This window comes from Zootoca vivipara, chromosome 1, assembly GCF_963506605.1.
Source record: "Zootoca vivipara chromosome 1, rZooViv1.1, whole genome shotgun sequence".
In the NCBI taxonomy this organism is placed as follows: domain Eukaryota; kingdom Metazoa; phylum Chordata; class Lepidosauria; order Squamata; family Lacertidae; genus Zootoca; species Zootoca vivipara.
The window spans coordinates 29575189-29592322 of record NC_083276.1 but is presented as its reverse complement, the minus strand read 5'-3'; the positions used below and the strand labels follow the sequence as shown (position 1 = coordinate 29592322).

Genomic DNA, 17134 nt, shown 5'->3' with positions numbered 1-17134 from the left:
CAGAAGTGCTAAATCGCACTTCACGCATGCGCAGAGCGGCGCTTTATTGAGTGTCCCTTTCGTGGAGCGTCTGGGGCTCTGGAACGGATCCTGGACTCAGAACAAGGTACCACTGTAGAGGGTTCCTTGAGATGCCTAGTTCCATCTTGTTTACATTATGCATAGGGGGAAACAAGGCTCACTTTTCTGGGGGAGTGGAGGGAGCTTTATTGCCAGCCTAAATATGATGATTCTAGTGTTCCAACCTAATGCTTATTAGACAAGAGAGTAAAACTTCACCTGCAGTTGGGAGTTTCAACCTCTGCAGATCAACCTTAAGATCTGTGTATGGTGTCTTGCTTTATGTGCCTGCCAGTGAAATCAGTTAGGTTGGTGAGTGCATGAAACAAGGCCTTCTTGGTGGTGGCTCTGCAATTGGCACTTAAAAAATAAATAAATAAATAAAGGGACAGTCAATATGGTGTTTGTTGCCTCAATTTTTTAATCATACTTTTTTCTTCCTTTTTAGGCAGACTAATATACATCTCGGACCCCCATGTTCAAGGGACATAAAGAGGAAGAGGAAGCCTGTAATGGCAACAGCCTCCCTTTCCAGCCCAACTTCAGGTAAATTGGCTAAACCTCAGTATAAATCAGGCACCCCCAAACTGCGGCCCTCCAGATGTTTTGGCCTACAACTCCCATGATCCCTAGCTAACAGGACCAGTGGTCGGGGAAGATGGGAATTGTACTCCAAAACATCTGGAGGGTCGAAGTGTGGGGATGCCTGGTATAAATGGTTAATGATTTAGGGGGCTACTGTTTGGGAAGGAGCAGGAAAACACCTTAATTTTAAGAAAGATCTGCCTTTTCAGTGTTCCCCTGTGAGATACGGAGGCTTCCTAGGGCAGGGTTGTATCACTTGCATTGCACAAATGCCACATTTAGTATTGGGTGCAGAAAGTTCTACTCCTTGTGACTGTGGCAGTCAGTTGGGAAATGCCTGGATAATGCCTGATGAATAATCAAAACAGCTTAATAATATTTCCTTGCTCTTCTGCAACTAGCAGGGGCAAAATTGGTCATGCAACCAAGTATAGGTAAAGGTAAAGGGACCCCTGACCATTAGGTCCAGTCGTGACCGACTCTGGGGTTGTGCGCTCATCTCGCATTATTGGCCGAGGGAGCCGGCGTATAGCTTCCAGGTCATGTGGCCAGCATGACAAAGCTGCTTCTGGCAAACCAGAGCAGCACATGGAAACGCCGTTTACCTTCCCGCTGTAGCGGTTCCTATTTATCTACTTGCATTTTGACGTGCTTTCGAACTGCTAGGTTGGCAGGAGCTGGGACCAAGCAACGGGAGCTCACCCCATCACAGGGATTCGAACCGCCGACCTTCTGATCAGCAAGCCCTAGGCTCAGTGGTTTAACCACAGCGCCACCTGGGTCCCTTGCAACCAAGTATATGCATGCTAATTTAGCTCATGTAATTTAGTTTGCAGAACTTGGCCTTCCTTTGCACAGTATTTGGTTTACATTAACATCACTTTTTTAAAAAACACAGAGTTTACCCCATCCTTTTCCAACCTAGTGACCTGCGGCTGTGCTGCCTAAAGTTGATGGGAATTGTAGTCCAAACTATCTGGAGGCCAGCAGTTGCAAAGTCTGGTTGACACAGTCCAACTACTAGTAGTGAAGTGTTTGGAAAGCTTAAAGGAAATAGGACATGGATGCTAGCTTCTCCCTTGTGCCAGTCTCTTGGTACTTTGCCTAAAGAGCATCTTACGCATTGAGAGAAACTGTTTTGTGCTTTGAGAGCTTGCCAGCTCACTTAGGCTGGAGTATTTTCTTAAAGCAGAAGAATCAACATTTCTGGATGAGAGAGGACTATGCTTGTATCCCTAGAAAATGTAGGTTATTGGATTGAAGGTCACCTAATAATAATAATAATAATAATAATAATAATAATAATAATATACCATCCTTCATCCAAAGATCACAGGGCTGTTCACAACTTAAAAATACAAAATGAGAACACAAAATACATAATAAAACAAAAGCAAACCAATAACTCTCACCTCCCTAAACACATTTAAAAGGCCATAGAATATTCATCAGCTAAAGGCCTGGTTATAAATATTTTCACCTGGTCCCTAAAGAAAAAGCATTAATTTTAACAAAAAAGTGAACTCCCATTGATTAGCAAATGCTTGGACAGAATGAGGTAGCCATTAATTCACTAATAAGGAAGATGGCATAAAAGGTTCCATAGAACCAGCTCCTTGGTATGCCAGCACTGGTGCCTTCTTCATTGCCAATCTTAATGTTTTGTTTCCCTATCTCTTGCCCCTTGATGTTTCCAGTCTCTACACAGCTTTGTGTGTGTTCAGTTCAGGCATGCTTCCTCCACTCTAAATGCATATGCAGGCAGATCTCTACTACCCTTGTACTACTTGTACTACTCCTACAGGCTCTAGTAACAAAATAAAAAGTTGGTGTGGGTGGTACGGTAGTAGTAATCTAGCAATGCATATATACCATAGGGCTGGCCCTACAATTAACTACAGTGAGGTGACTGCCTCAGGCAGCAGATGATGCAGGTGTGTATGTAGAGAGGCGACGAATTGTTGAAACACAGAACTGCATGTGCACCTTGTGTCCTGACACAAGCAGAATGTCTGCTCATGGATCTCTCTGCATAGGTGAATGTGCACACAGTTCTTAAAGAATAGCAAAGAGGAGGAGCAGTCGGTGAGGCAGTGAGTAGAATGAGAAGAGTATTGCTAAACATTTGTCCATAGCAGCTGTCTCAGGAAGGTTTTATGGATCCTGTCTTGCACTAAGAAACCAGAAGTGCAGTGATAGTTAGAATAAATGCAGGAGATAGCGACTACTCAGTTGCTATCTGCTGTATTTCTTGGAACAAATTACGTACAAATTATCTGGAGCAGACAACTATTACAATATTAAATATTCCTTCTGTGTTGTGGTTCCTTTTTGTGAAAATTCATTCTCTGAGAAGGCAAAAAAAGGCAGCCCCTGGTGTGCTCTAATGCTATCTGTCTCAATTTCTCTAGCAACTTTTTTACTTTTCCAGGTTTCTTTTAATATAGGGGTCCTTAAATTTTATATGGACTTACTAGCCAGCCATACATTGCGGTTGTTCTCGCTGAAGTTCTCTGTGTGTGCTAGAGAACTCTGAATTTGTGTTGCATGTTGTGCTGAGCTTTGGAGCAGGCAGAAGCACTGCAAACTGATTTTGTGTGTTCCAAAGCACAGCACAGCCAAACCCCTGTGCACCAGCATCAGGCTAGGTAGTGTTAAGAAGGGACCACGCTGAGGACCAAAGACAGGCATAGGCAAACTCGGCCCTCCAGATGTTTTGGGACTACAATTCCCATCACCCCTAGCTAACGACCAGTGGTCAGGGATGATGGGAATTGTAGTCCCAAAACATCTGGAGGGCTGGGTTTGCCTATGCCTGACCAAAGACATGGCCTCAGGCAAGCTGGCAAGTGGTTTGAATTAGATTGATTGTTTTATCGTCCCTTTTTTCAGTCCTAAGGATGTACACAGTATGAACAATACACTGTTATCATAAGACAAAACAATTTGAAACCAGGCTTGTGCACTGGATGCAACTGGATCCTGAACTGAATTAGATCAATTTGGGGCAACCTGGGATTTAGCTAGATTGGGTTGAGGCATCGCTGGATCACCACAGGTCAGCTCAGATCCACCCAGGGCTTTCAGAAGGAAGACATTGTCGCAGTGTAGGGCGGAGAGAAAGAGACATGTAGGCTGCCTGTGTGTATCTCTTCCCCCCAGCCAGCATGGTTAATGGTCGCATACGATGGGGGTTTGTGCCCAACAGTGTGTGGAGGATCACAGATTGGGCACCTCTATTTACAGTCAGCTGAGCTAGAAATGGCCCTCTCCTTTATTAGAAAAGAATGTGAGGGGAGAGAAGAGAGCCAGTATTCAAGGAAGCAAGATATCTTTCTGTGTTTTTCTGTGATACATGGGGCATGCACGTCTCTGGCCAAAGGATTCTTCTCCCCCTGGCATGCTTTCAATCAGCACTGACTTGGACATTTCCTCTCTGACTAGCTTGTTGGACTCAATTTTCTTTCATTGTAGATCTAGCTTCACGTGACGACTTTTTGTGTTGGCAGTGAAAGATTGGTGTGAGTCACCATTCAGGCCCAGGCCTGAGAACGAGGGGGGTTGTACAAGCAAGGATGCCCCATTTGGAATAGACAGTGCCTCCAAAACAGATCTCTGGCTGAGCCCAACAGCTCTCATCTCACTTGTTGACCAGGTCCTGCTTCAGTGAACTCCTTTTATGCAACCCGTGTGCCCCAGAGAGGTGAAGGACACAGCCTGAGCTGGCTCCATCAGTCAGCAGAACAAATGGGCTTGCTCTGCCTAACATCGGGCCATCTCGGATTCCACCTCTTTTATAGAGATGAGTGATGAAGAGAGGCTCGTTCCGCTTTGCCGCTGTATTAATACACATCAGGGGCCAGCTCCCGGCACTAAATCACGCTACTGCATACATCTGTTATCGGACTCCTCACCACCGTGATGAACAAGACTGCAGATAGAGGCTTCCTCATGTCATTCTTTATAGGATTTTCCTAAAAGAATAAATAGCTCAAATCTCTGCCAACACTCTCCCCTGTCATTGTGATGAATTTAGCTTCTTTCTTAAACATGCAGCAACAAATCTTCCTATGTCGTAGACCCCTCCCCCTCCCCACCTACAGAAAGTTTTGTTGAATTTGACTGAATTTAGATGATGATAGTCAAGCCACTTAAGATGCATCCAGTGGTGGCAACGGAAGCTGCAATCTGGAGGGTTGTTTTTTTCTTTTAACCTAATATATATTTAATGGCACCCCTACAAGGTCATGCCCACTTACTCTGGGTTAATCTGGAACTACAATTCCTTGGCAATCTCTAAGAAACGGTTCATACGTGAGAACCCTATGTGACCATCTCACGCTTCTAGAGCAGCTGCCATCCCTAAAAATGGGCTTATTATATATACCACTGTTGCCACTTCACCGTGGAGACCCTAAGTCACACTTGCACAAGGGCTTTTGCAATTCCACGTGCTCCTGGGGCAGTTGTGTGTGTGTGTGGGTCAGTATGGTAACGTTCTCCCTACATTATGCAGGCTTAATAGAATTTGATATTTACCTAGACTTGGAGATCGCCCTGCCCACTCAAAACACCTCCCACATCTACCTGAGAAACAGTTTTTTGTTCCCTTGTTTTAGGCATGACTCATAGCCTCACAGTTCCCCTTACCTTTTAAGAATGTGAGCAGCATTTGGGCCCTCTTACAGCTGGGCTTGCATTTGCTCATGGTCCAGCTGTCTTCAAGGAGGAGGTGGTTTCATTAGTGGCGTTTTAGGCAACATATTCTTGCTTAATTTATTTTAGTCACTTCAGTGGGGATGAATAAAAGCATTGCCAGTTTTCTTTCCACCGCTTTCCTGCATCCTGGGTAGGCACTGCAAGGTGTGCTCAAGCTGCTTCAGTGACAATCAAGTGAACTTCATCCATTTTCTTTTGTGCAAGGCTGATTTCTCTTTTAGCAGGAGAGTTTGGCTGCATTTCTGACAAGTTTAAAATGGTGTTTAGACAGGTTGCCACCTTTATCCCTAAAGTTGTTGCTTCACTTTTTCCACAAGGAAAATGCGTTATTTCTTTCTGCCGACTGCATATTTGTGGCAGATCATGTATTCTTTGAAACATGGGTCTTAGAAGCAGAATAAAGAATTGAAAGCAAGCAAGCAGGTGCAAATTTGTCCAAGCCTGATCACAGAATTTTGGCTGTTAGGGCAGAGAATTCAAATTTCCATGTGATGCAGAATAAACGCAACCTTGGGTATATTAAACACAAAACAGGGACTATTTATTTGGTCAGGTCACTTCCACAGCTAAGAGCAGAGGTGAGTATCTGGATGTTGCTGGACTACAATTCCCATCATCCCTGACCAATGGCTATGCTGACTGGGACTCATGTGAGCTGTAGTCCAACAACATCAGGAGAGCCATGGCTTCCTCATTTCTGGGTTAGAGCAAAAGAAAGTCTCAACTGCTGGGAGCTCTAGTGCTGAAACCAGGAATGGTTTTCAGAAGCTCTGGAGTTACCCACATCATGCTTGAAACTGGCACTGTTCTCCCTTTCTGCCCACCCTCATGGCACCTTGCAGTCTGCATAAAGAGGAGGGTGCATTGATGATGTTTTTGTGTTTTTATTGTGACTGACTGCCCCTTCCCTCCTCAGCAACACACTGGCTATGAGCAGGGCATTTATTGGCAGAGGGTGTGGCTTTCTACATAGCATTTTGAAACGCAAATAATGGAACAAATGAAACAATGCTTGGAATCTACATAGTATTCTAGTCTTTTAGAGCCCTATAAACCTGGCTGAAAGTAAATGAATAGGACAGGCAATCATGGCAGTGGAAGCATACGGTGGGGCTTGGCACCTAACATTTGATGTGCAAATTGTACCTTGCTTTGATGTTACTGTTCATTGTATTTCTCTTTCTTTTTTATTCTGATGTTCCAGCAGCTTTATCCATCCACATAGATACTTCAGACCCAGGCCCTCCTGTGCCACACTCCCAGAGGCACCAGAACTGACTGAACAGGCAGAAGCAATTCATCAGAGACAAGCTGCATTGCTACCACCCCAGGCAGCTTTTCAAGAAAATGCCACAGGAGATGGTCCTTGACTGCACTAGATGGAGGCAGCTCTTCCTTTGTCAACTAGTTGGGCTTTTTAATATGTTGGACTTTGGAGTACGTCAGAATTTTCCTTCTGGCAGTAGTTATCCCTCAGTGTTAGCATGTGACACACACCTCTGTCAGCATGATATGTTTACTCCACTCATCCTGCAAATGATGTTTGTAAATCTATATAAAACACATAATCAGTGTTGGGGGTTTCCATATTTCCAGTGTTCCTGCTATTGCTATGCAAGTATTTGTCGCACACTCTCATTTCTAGCCCCAGAAGCTGCTTGGTGGCATATGCAAAATGGTATTTGGTTATTGCAGGTGCCTGTCTTTGTTGCAAAGCTCTTCATTTCTCAGATACATCTCAGTTGTTAGAAGAGTCCTGTGTTTAATAGAAGAAATTCTATTTGCAGTTCTTTGGGGAAGCTGAGCCTGTGTCTTTTGTAAGCATGAGACCCGAAAAGAAACCAGCAGTGATCCCTGCACTAGAGTTGAGGTTAATAGAGGATAAACTGTTTTATCTGAACTGGGTGACTTGAATTTTATATCGGGAACATTTCCAGAAGCTACGTGTTGGTCAGTATTTTGAGGTTTGCCCCCCCTTTTAATATAGCATTCTTGTTTCAGTTTTTCCTCCTGTATCACTGGGGTATCCTAGTATTGCTTTTAAACTATGGTTCCTTCCTTGCCTGTGTATCCTACTGCATGAGCCAGTGGAACCATAAATGCAAAAATGGGACTGTCATGTCAGGAAGCTTTCCAATATATAACCTTAAAGCGAATGACAATGAAATAGTGTTGGAAACTATTATAAGAATCATTTGAGACAGTAACCTGAACTCCATAAGTTGCTATGAGAATAGCCTTTTAGATGTGTGGTTTCAAAATAGCCTTTGTGGATGACAACCACTTGTTCTGTTGTCTTCAAGCTGGGATATTTCCTGCAGTATAAAAAAGGAATATCCCTTTTTGGCAGTATGTCCCCAGAAGCGCATACTGTGTTTTATTCTACATTTCCTGATTACAGTGTACTCACTATGGTGTAGGTGTGTTATATAGTAGAGAGTGGTGCCTTCTCCCAACAACTCATTCATTGCTAGTATATGTGAACGAGGCTGCAAAATAGTCCCAAGTCCTAGATGCCAGCATCAAATTGAGAAGTCCAGACAACCATGTTATTTTTCTAGCACTACTTACATTAGAGCACATCATCATCCTTCGATTATTGTCTGGAGCCTCCCTTGTGGGGTTCTTTTCTCAAGATGTGCCTCGTGTGTGCACGCAGAGTCAACTATTATATTTTTGATTGGATCCTGTTGGCTTGAACGTATAAGGAGAGGGTGATTTATTCTTGCAGGCTTTCTGTAGGCCAGGCACCCCCAAACTTCAGCCCTCCAGATGTTTTGGACTACAATTCCCATCATCCCTGACCACTGGTCCTCTTAGCTAGGGATCATGGGAGTTGTAGGCCAAAACATCTGGAGGGCCGCAGTTTGGGGATGCCTGCTGTAGGCATTAGGTTGGCCTCTGGAAATGCTGGTCTAGATAGGCCTTTGGTCGGATCCAGCAGGGCTTTTCATACGCTTTTAAAGCCAGAGCAAATGGAATCAGGCTTGCTTCTGTGCATACAGAAACTCTCACGAGAAGCAAATCAGTGTTGTTTCGATATAGATGAAGGGTTAGCATGTTTCACTTATTTTTGCCTTACAACTCATAAAACGGAAAGTGTGATATAGGCACAAGAAAATGTTCTTGCTCTACAAAAATGATATCCCCGGAGAGCATTTCTGGTTGTGTTAATGAATTTTATATGGGTTTATCAAATAATTCAGAGCAGCTCACACATGCCTTACTAGAAGAGTCACTTTAGTGATGCCTTGCCTGTGTCTGAGCCATTTGCACCAACCATGTATCCTAGGCACAAGCTCTGATCTTCAAATGCTCTGAGTCCTAAATGTTCCAAATACTCTGAAATTGACGGAGCAAAGGAGCCTTTTAATCCTGTGTGAATGCACAAGACAAGGATTTATTTGAATGGATCAGTGAAGTCTTGAGAGACCTTGGAGAGCACCACCATTATCAATACATTGCATCTGTGTTACTCATGTTACTGTCTCCTGTGCAAACTCCCATATAAATGAATGGGAGCTACCACCTTGTTTTTTTGTAGCATATCAGACACACCTATGTTGCACAAAAGGTGCGTCCCAAATATCTTGTAATGCTTTTTCTGTGTCTAGAGTATGGAATCAGTAGTTGCTGGAGCACAGGTTAAGGTGGGGTTCAGATGAAAATATTCAGTAACTGAGTTGCATTAAGTGATGATGAGTTGCGCCATCACCAATTACTTATTTTGTTTGCACTTGAAACTAGCTTTCCCCATATAACACTTGTAAAATATAACAAAAACCTGTACCTGGTTGCTTCAAGGTGTCTCAAACGTAGCCCAAACTTGCTAGTGTGTGGCTTTATTACTGAGCTGCTCTGAGATTTTTATTTCCCTTAAAAGAAATAATTTGTAAGAATGTAAAATGCTTATATTGATGTGTACAGTCACTGCTATACTTAACGGGCCACATACTCAAAATAGGATGATTGTTTAGCATGTGAACCATGTAAGCCGGGCCTTATGAATTCCACACAATAATTTCCACAGAATAAAGGGCAAATTCTTCTTTAAAGGAATGCATATTCTTTTAAGGAGAAGAAGCTCGATTCTGTGACTAAAATACATTTATGCAAGTAATGCATATTGTGCCAAGTTCTGACTGCAATGTGGGATATGGATTTCTTTTTAAAACAAATGTTTTACCAGGTGGAGGAGGTGGCAAGCAACAAAGTAGAAGCAACAAGAGGCAGTAAAAGTGTGAACAGAATCTACAGGGCATCTGTAACAGCTGCCTTATTATTATTAAATATGATCACAAAATTGTGGAACCCACATGACCCTGTATATAAGTGTTTGAAAAATTGCAACCTTGTAACAAGTTAAAGATTTTCCGTATTACACTGTGGGTTCTTTCAGACATGTTCTTTAGTCCTTCAAATCACAGTTTGGTGGATTGATGTGTACTTCAGTATTTCTTTTTTATTTTAACCTGTATGCCAAGCTTGTGACATGCCCTCCCCCCAAAAAACATAATGTAATCAGCTGAACATAGTTGCTCACATTGTAACAATTCATTTGGGAGATACAAGTTAGTTTTAACTTGTACGACAAGATCTAATAACCATAGGCTACTAATTGCCTACAACAACAGCCACATCAAAGATGAACTAGCCAATTAATTGGGGCTGGATAAATATTGTGAATGGGGATACACATCCAGATGAGCATCGCCATGAGCAGTGCATGGGATAGGCTGATACTGTGTACATATCTCTTGCTAGATCAGGTGCCATTTTTGTTCTTATCTAATGAAGTTTATTTCATGCACAAGGCTTCTAAACTGATGCATGTTTGGAGAACCTGGATAAAGAAGTGTTTCTCCTTCATGACACCAGAATTTGGAGGCATTCAATGAAACTTTTAGCAGATTCAGGACTACCCCCCCTTCCCCCCAAAAGTCTTTGGACCGTGCAGAATTTGCTGCCAAGAGTTGTGGTGGCCAGTAGCTTATACAGTCGTACCTCGGTTTAAGTACACAATTGGTTCCGGAAGTCTGTACTTAACCTGAAGCGAACTTTCCCATTGAAAGTAATGGAAAGTGGATTAATCTGTTCCAGACGGGTCCGCGGAGTACTCAACCTGAAGCATACTTAACCCGAGGTATGAGTGTAATTGGTTCCGGAAGTCCGTACTTAACCTGAAGCGAACTTTCCCATTGAAAGTAATGGAAAGTGGATTAATCCGTTCCAGACGGGTCCGCGGAGTACTTAAACTGAAAATACGTAAACCGAGGCGTACTTAAACCGAGGTATGACTGTACAGCTTTAAATGGGATTAGACAAATTCATGGAGTGAAATTCTGTCAGTGGCTACCAGGCATGATGATTATATGCAATTTCTGGGATCCGATGCCGTGTGCCAGTGAATATCTCTGGCTCATAAGAGTGGCTTTTCAACAGCTGCCACGTGCATGGTGCTCTAAACTTTCTGTGTGTATCCATGTGCTCTTACTTCTGAATTGGGATCCAGCATGGTTTGGTTTTGCTACCACAATCAGTGTTTGGCAATGGCATGTGGAGAAGCAGTATCTAAAGCAGCTTCCTGCACAGGGCAACTGCCCTGTGCATAGAGCTTCACAGAGCTCACACATGGCAAGATGAGCGTCAGAAACACTCCCTAATATCCCTCACCCTCAACATTGCAGCTTGGCATTGCAGATCTAGGAGCCAAATGCACATAATAGGCTGCTTTCAGTTGTAACTGGATGTTTGCGCTTATCTTTGGCACTTTAGCATTAAACTGGAAGCAATGCTGCGAAAATCTCCATGCTGACCTATTGTATCTGTATAGTGCAAATTGGAAAGGGGCCAGCCCCTAGAGTAATGGAGCTGGATGCATATCACGTTTGGGCCAAATACCATTGACAAGCCCCATGCAGAGCTACTCAGCCAGGGCCTATTTTCTGGCCTAGCCACACTGCTCTGCATATGTAATGTTGCCAAGCACTTATCTTTTAAACAATAGCTTCATGCCTGGGGGAGGCAACCAGTTAGTTGCATTTGTAACCAAATTCCTGAAAAGGAACATAAAAACATTCTTTACAATTGAAAGGTGTGGGTGGGAACTTGCTGTCCACCTATTTCCCTCCCTCATTTGTTTTCTACAGCAGAACTTTAATTTTCACATTTTCTTTGACAAATTGGTTTGTGATGCCAAATGCAGTTGTCCGGTGAACTCATAGGAACTCTGTTTTGCAGGTACTGTACAGGTGAAACCTGGAAAATTAGAATATCGTCGAAAAGTGCATTTATTTCAGTTATGCAACTTAAAAGGTGAAACCAATATATGAGATAGATGCATGACATACAAAGATATGTCAAGCCTTTATTTGTTGTAATTTGTCATTGGGCAGGTCAATTACGAAAGGAATATAATTAATGAAATGTAATAGCAATGTTCATTTTTGTTCATTTTTGTATGATTGTAACACTTTGTTTTATTACTGTGGAATTTCCAAAGGAAAGCATTTGTAAAAATTAAAAATTAAATAAAATTGCATTACTGAAATAAATTCACTTTTCGACGATATTCTAATTTTCCGAGTTTCACCTGTACTACAGTTGGACTTTGTGTTCTTTTTGCAGTATTTTGTGAATGCTTATTTTAATCTATGTAATATGTCAGTCATATCACAATTTGAGATATCCAAGGCTTTGCATCAATTCATGTAGCATTTCTGATTTCACAGAGGAAGAGCTTAGAATAAGTGCTTGTATAGAGGCCTGTTTCTCATGGAGGTGGCAAAACCTCAGACTGAGCTGTAGTGCTACAGACTCCAGTTGGAGGCACTCATGATTGACTGGTTTTTTCATGCCAAAAATGTTCTCTCTATGTAAAAACAACAACAACCATGTACATTTGGGGAGAAGAAAAACTGGATTGTGTCCGGTGCAGGGTGACAAAGATAGTAAGGGGCCTTGGGATCAAGTCCTACATCTAAAGGTTGAAGGTGCTGAGTATTTTTAGCATGGAAAAGAGCCAATGTCTTTAAATATTGATAGATATAAATGATGGAAGAAATTTGTTTTCTGCTGCCCCATAATGTAGTACCCAAACTAACGGGTTCAAATGACAGGAAGGGGGATTTTGACTAAAATTTAGGAAGAACTTAAACTTATCCATCTGTGGAACAGACTGCTTTGGAAGGTGATAGATTCTCCATTACGTTTCCAATATGAAGTTGCTTAGTTACCTGTTGGGAATGCTGTAGCCATGAATTTCCTACATCCCGTGCGGGGGTAGGAGGAGATGCCTTTTTAAGGTACCTTCCTCTTCCTGTGAATTGACTTGTTGACAAGTAAAAGGATTTCTTTTGTGAGGAGAATTCATCGTGTAGGCATTCTGCAGTCTGGAGCAGTAAATTCCAGTGACATGTTTTCCATCTTGCATAGAAAATGGCCTCTTATGTATGAGGGTTTATTGTTACGTATGGTTTATTCTAAGCTGACTCACTCCCTTTTTCTTTCTTTTAACTCCATGAAGCTGCTCACGAGTAAGCTCTGTGGAAACTTGCTAAATGACAACTATTCTGAGCAGGAACATGTCCTGTCTTCAAATGAGTGGGTATCCTCATGCCAGTTTTGTAATATAGCAGGCACTTCCCTTCTACCGAAGTTATACTCCCTGCAATCTCTATAAGGCTTCTTGACTCTACACAGAAGTCACTTGTGGGTGAATCAAGTTTTTGGCAAGTCTTGCGTTCTCAAGGCCTTTGCAAACCCCTTTTGGGGCAAGTGACATGCTATGTTGTGCTTCTGGAATTTATTTTAGAAAATGCTGTTTAGAGAGCAGCTTGCATAATATGTTAAATAAAGATCTCCTGCTAACCATGACATGCGTTCTTTTTAATTGTTGGCAAGTTTGCAACCAGATGTCAATTTCCCCTAGTGCGCAGTCTGAGCATGGTGTGAAAGACTTTAGCAAAAGAGGCATCTCCAACACAATAGTTTGGCACTACAGTAGCTGTATGGATGATCAGTACAGGAGTTGGCATAGTCTATGGAGATTAAGCTAGGGTTGCCATGTGTGGAATTTTTTGGACATAGACAGTGTTTGGTCCTTGTAAACAGCGCTGGGGCGGAAATTGCTGAAAGCTCAACAACTTTTGTGTCCAGATGTTCACTTCTTGAAATATGGCAATCCTAATTAAGGATGAATTATGGTGCTGGAGGAGACTCTTGAGAGTCCCATGGACTGCTAGAAGATCAAACCTATCCATTCTTAAGGAAATCAGCCCTGAGTGCTCCCTGGAAGGACAGATCGTGAAGCTGAGGCTCCAATACTTTGGCCACCTCATGAGAAGAGAAGAATCCTTGGAAAAGACCCTGATGTTGGGAAAGATTGAGGGCACTAGGAGAAGGGGACGACAGAGGACAAGATGGTTGGACAGTGTTCTCGAAGCTACGAACATGAGTTTGACCAAACTACGGGAGGCAGTGCAAGACAGGAGTGCCTGGCGTGCTATGGTCCATGGGGTCACGAAGAGTCGGACACGACTAAACGACTAAACAACAACAAATTAAGGATGATGGGTGTTAATCAGAAAAGCCTGCTTAGTGAATTTGAGGCTGATGGAAAGACTGCTCACATTCTTCTCTACCCAGGTGTTAAGATGTTTATACGTTTTAGGTTATAAACAAGTACTTCCTGTACTTTTTTGTTCTTCTGTATTCCTAACATCCCAAAGAGGTAAGTCAATCTTCCTGCTTTGTTAAACCACAGTTTCACGTGATCTCCCATCTCAGTATCTGATTTGAAGGATCTCTGCAAAGGTGTCTGAAGAAGTGTGCATGCACACAAAAGCTTATACCCAGAACAAACTTAGTTGGTCTCTAAGGTGCCACTGGACAATTTTTTAATTTTTAAAATTATTTCGACTGCGTCAGACCAGCACGGCTACCTACCTGACTCTGCAAACTAGCTTTGCAGTTTTAGCAAACCACAAATTATTGAATTAAGATGAAAGAGGGGGACGGAGTTGGGCTCATGTCTGAACAGACTGTGTGAAGTAATATACTTCTGAAACATCACATACTCTAAAAATTCAGCACACTGCCATGTTTCCATGAATAGCAAAGCAATTGAGCATCTTATTTTAGATGCCAGAAGGACAGGAAGGTTTATATAGGTTTGCCTCTTGACACTGATCTGCTGAACGTAATTGAAGATGGGCTCACTGTGCTCACCTTGAGATTATTTTTATTTGTTACTGTGCCCTTCCCCCCTATTTTTTGTCTTTTGTGGCATTTGAGAAGTTAGTTACATGGTAATAGTAGTATGCACTGACAAGGCTTGTATAAGACAAAAATGGACGTTACCTCCTTACTCTGAGACAGCATTTAATCTCGTAAGAGGAACATGAGTGAAAAGAGGAACTGCATGTGTAATGTTAAAAGGTTCAGTCTGCTACTGGTGGGAAAGAAATGCAGGAACATGAAAAGGATGGTGCAGAGGGCCGTTGCTCAGTGGAAGAGTCCGTATTTGGGTGCAAGAGGCCCCAAATTTGATCCCCAACATTTGCAGATAGAGCTGAGAATGTTCCTTGCCTGGAATCCTGGAGAGCCGCTGCCAAGTCAGGGTTGGTACTACCAGTGCTCTGACTCTGTACAGGACAGCTTCTGATGTCCCCTACGAAACAATTGAGGCCTGTTTTAAATTGGTGATTTCATATTATTAACAACTGGAGCCCTCTAAGCAATTCTAGTATGCAACCTTCATTCACTTCAACCTGGCTGTAGGAAAAGCCCCATTGATTGGAGCAGTGGGAAAGGCATATAATAGTTGTGCTTGGTGGATATATATTTTGCCTGCAAATATTTCTGATTTCCCCTTTTTAATATGGATTCTATTAGTGAAGCCTTATCTGTGTCTGACTGGGACGCAGGTGGCGCTGTGGGTTAAACCACTGAGCCTAAGGCAAATGCAAACATGCAATACATAATCAATTCTTTATGATGTTGGACTTAAGACTTAATTGATTTCCACTTTATTGATTATGTTTTGAAGAGTATCCTCTAAGAGTTGTTTACATTCTTCATATATGTTTTATGTTCTGTTTAGACATCATATAGAGTTGTATGTTTGCATTTGGTCACGTGTTGCTCTGGTTTTGATTCACGGCTGTGTTTGCAACATGAGTTTGTTTGTTTGCATTGTCGGTCCCAGCTCCTGCCAACCTAGCAGTTCGAAAGTGCATCAAAGTGCAAGTAGATAAATCAGTACCGCTCCGGAGGGAAGGTAAACAGCATTTCCGTGCAAAGCGGCTTAATCATGCTGGCCACATGAATCAGAAGCTGTACGCCGGCTCCCTCAGCCAGTAAAGCGAGATGAGCGCCGCAACCTCAGACTCGTCCGCGACTGGACCCAATGGTCAGGGGTCCCTTTACCTTTATCTGTGTCTGAATCATTGACAGCTACCATGCATTTCAGATAATCTAAGTGGGCACATGCGTCCTCGAGTTAATCAGATTTCAGTCACCTGTCCTGGATAACTAGACTTCACATCTTGATGGGATGGAAACATCTTGACTCTGTTGCCCTTGCAACTTAATAAATGAATGGACATGGACCCACAAGGCAAGTGTACTGTCCCAATTTCTAGATTGTCAGTGTTGCTGAATAGTGCTGACATCAACAGCCATGGGCAGCTGACCACCCACCTACACTGGCCCCTGACATATGTAGAATTGCTTCAGAGCATTTTGGAAATTTAGATGGTGGGTAGATCAGTTGCCTTTGAAGGTCATACTGCTGCCACCATCACCACTCAATAATCCCAGTGGGATTCACAGGCAGGAAGCAGCCCACCAGATGGCTTTTTTTTTTTGCTGAGGGCTTCAAACCTGGAGCAAGACCTCTTTCTGAATGTGTTGCCACTTGTAGCTGTCTTGTAATAAGCACAGCTGGCCATTGGGAGATGAAATGCTGAAAGACAGGGCAACTCTTCAGGGCTGCTTGCCAGCATATGTTTCTGCAGAAGCCAGTGCAGGACTGACTACTGCAAAACACGAGTGCATCATGCAGCAGCTAGAGTCAGGTGTGAGAATAAAGATAAATAAAGATAAAATATGCCAGTGTCCCAATGATTTTCATTTGTGAAATGTTGCTGCATATGGCCTAGCGGTGCAAACCTATGGCTTTTGAAATCGCAGCCAAAACCAAGATTCCTGAGCAATACATGCCATATTGGCCCTAGTGATGGAATGCAGCAGGTTGTAAGTGTGAATTAGGAAAAGGGTTTGGAAGTGTGGCCGAAGCATGGATTTAACAGCATTGTGCTATTGACAGCTGTGTGTTCAATCCCTTTCCTATTGATCCCAATACGGAATTCACCAGTTTCTCAGCGGCCATATGTATAGCTGGAGGCTACTTGCTTCTGACTACCAGTCACTGGAAACTGCAGGAGGGGAGAGTGCGCTTGGGCCTTGCTTATGGGCTTCCTACAGGTATCTGGTTGGCCTATTCATAAGACATTTCCATCAAGCTATCCACTGTGAAATCAGGATCTCTTTCCTAGACAGTCATGGCCAGTTCACTCCCCATTTAGCGTATAGGATATTTCTGACCCATGGGCAGACAATGAATTGCTGGACCCATGCCAGATGGCTGCTTCCTGGAGATGCTGTACTCCACAGCAAGAGGTGCAGAGCCTGGGATGTTCAGGAAGCGCTCCTGGTAATAGATCGAGCTGTCTGCTCCCTGGGCCCTGTCCAAGGTCCTGAAACTCTT

At 42.9% G+C, this 17134-nt stretch overlaps 1 protein-coding gene across 5 annotated transcripts in view; it reads left to right on the top strand.

Moving 5' to 3' along the window:
* GPATCH2L (G-patch domain containing 2 like) overlaps positions 1–13239 on the top strand; it is a 35662-nt gene extending 22423 nt beyond the window's left edge. For 3 of the 5 annotated variants that reach the window (XR_004692120.2, XM_035108120.2, XM_035108118.2), the window contains 2 exons: positions 509–606; positions 6569–13239. Coding sequence is in view for 3 of the 5 variants with exons in the window: in XM_035108120.2 (XP_034964011.1) it covers positions 509–606; positions 6569–6642 (172 nt within the window). In the remaining 2 variants the exon portion in view is untranslated. The remainder of the gene's footprint in view (positions 1–508; positions 607–6568) is intronic. The other 2 variants (XR_004692121.2, XM_035108119.2) reach the window with 1 other exon arrangement.
* The last annotated feature ends 3895 nt before the right edge of the window (positions 13240–17134 follow it).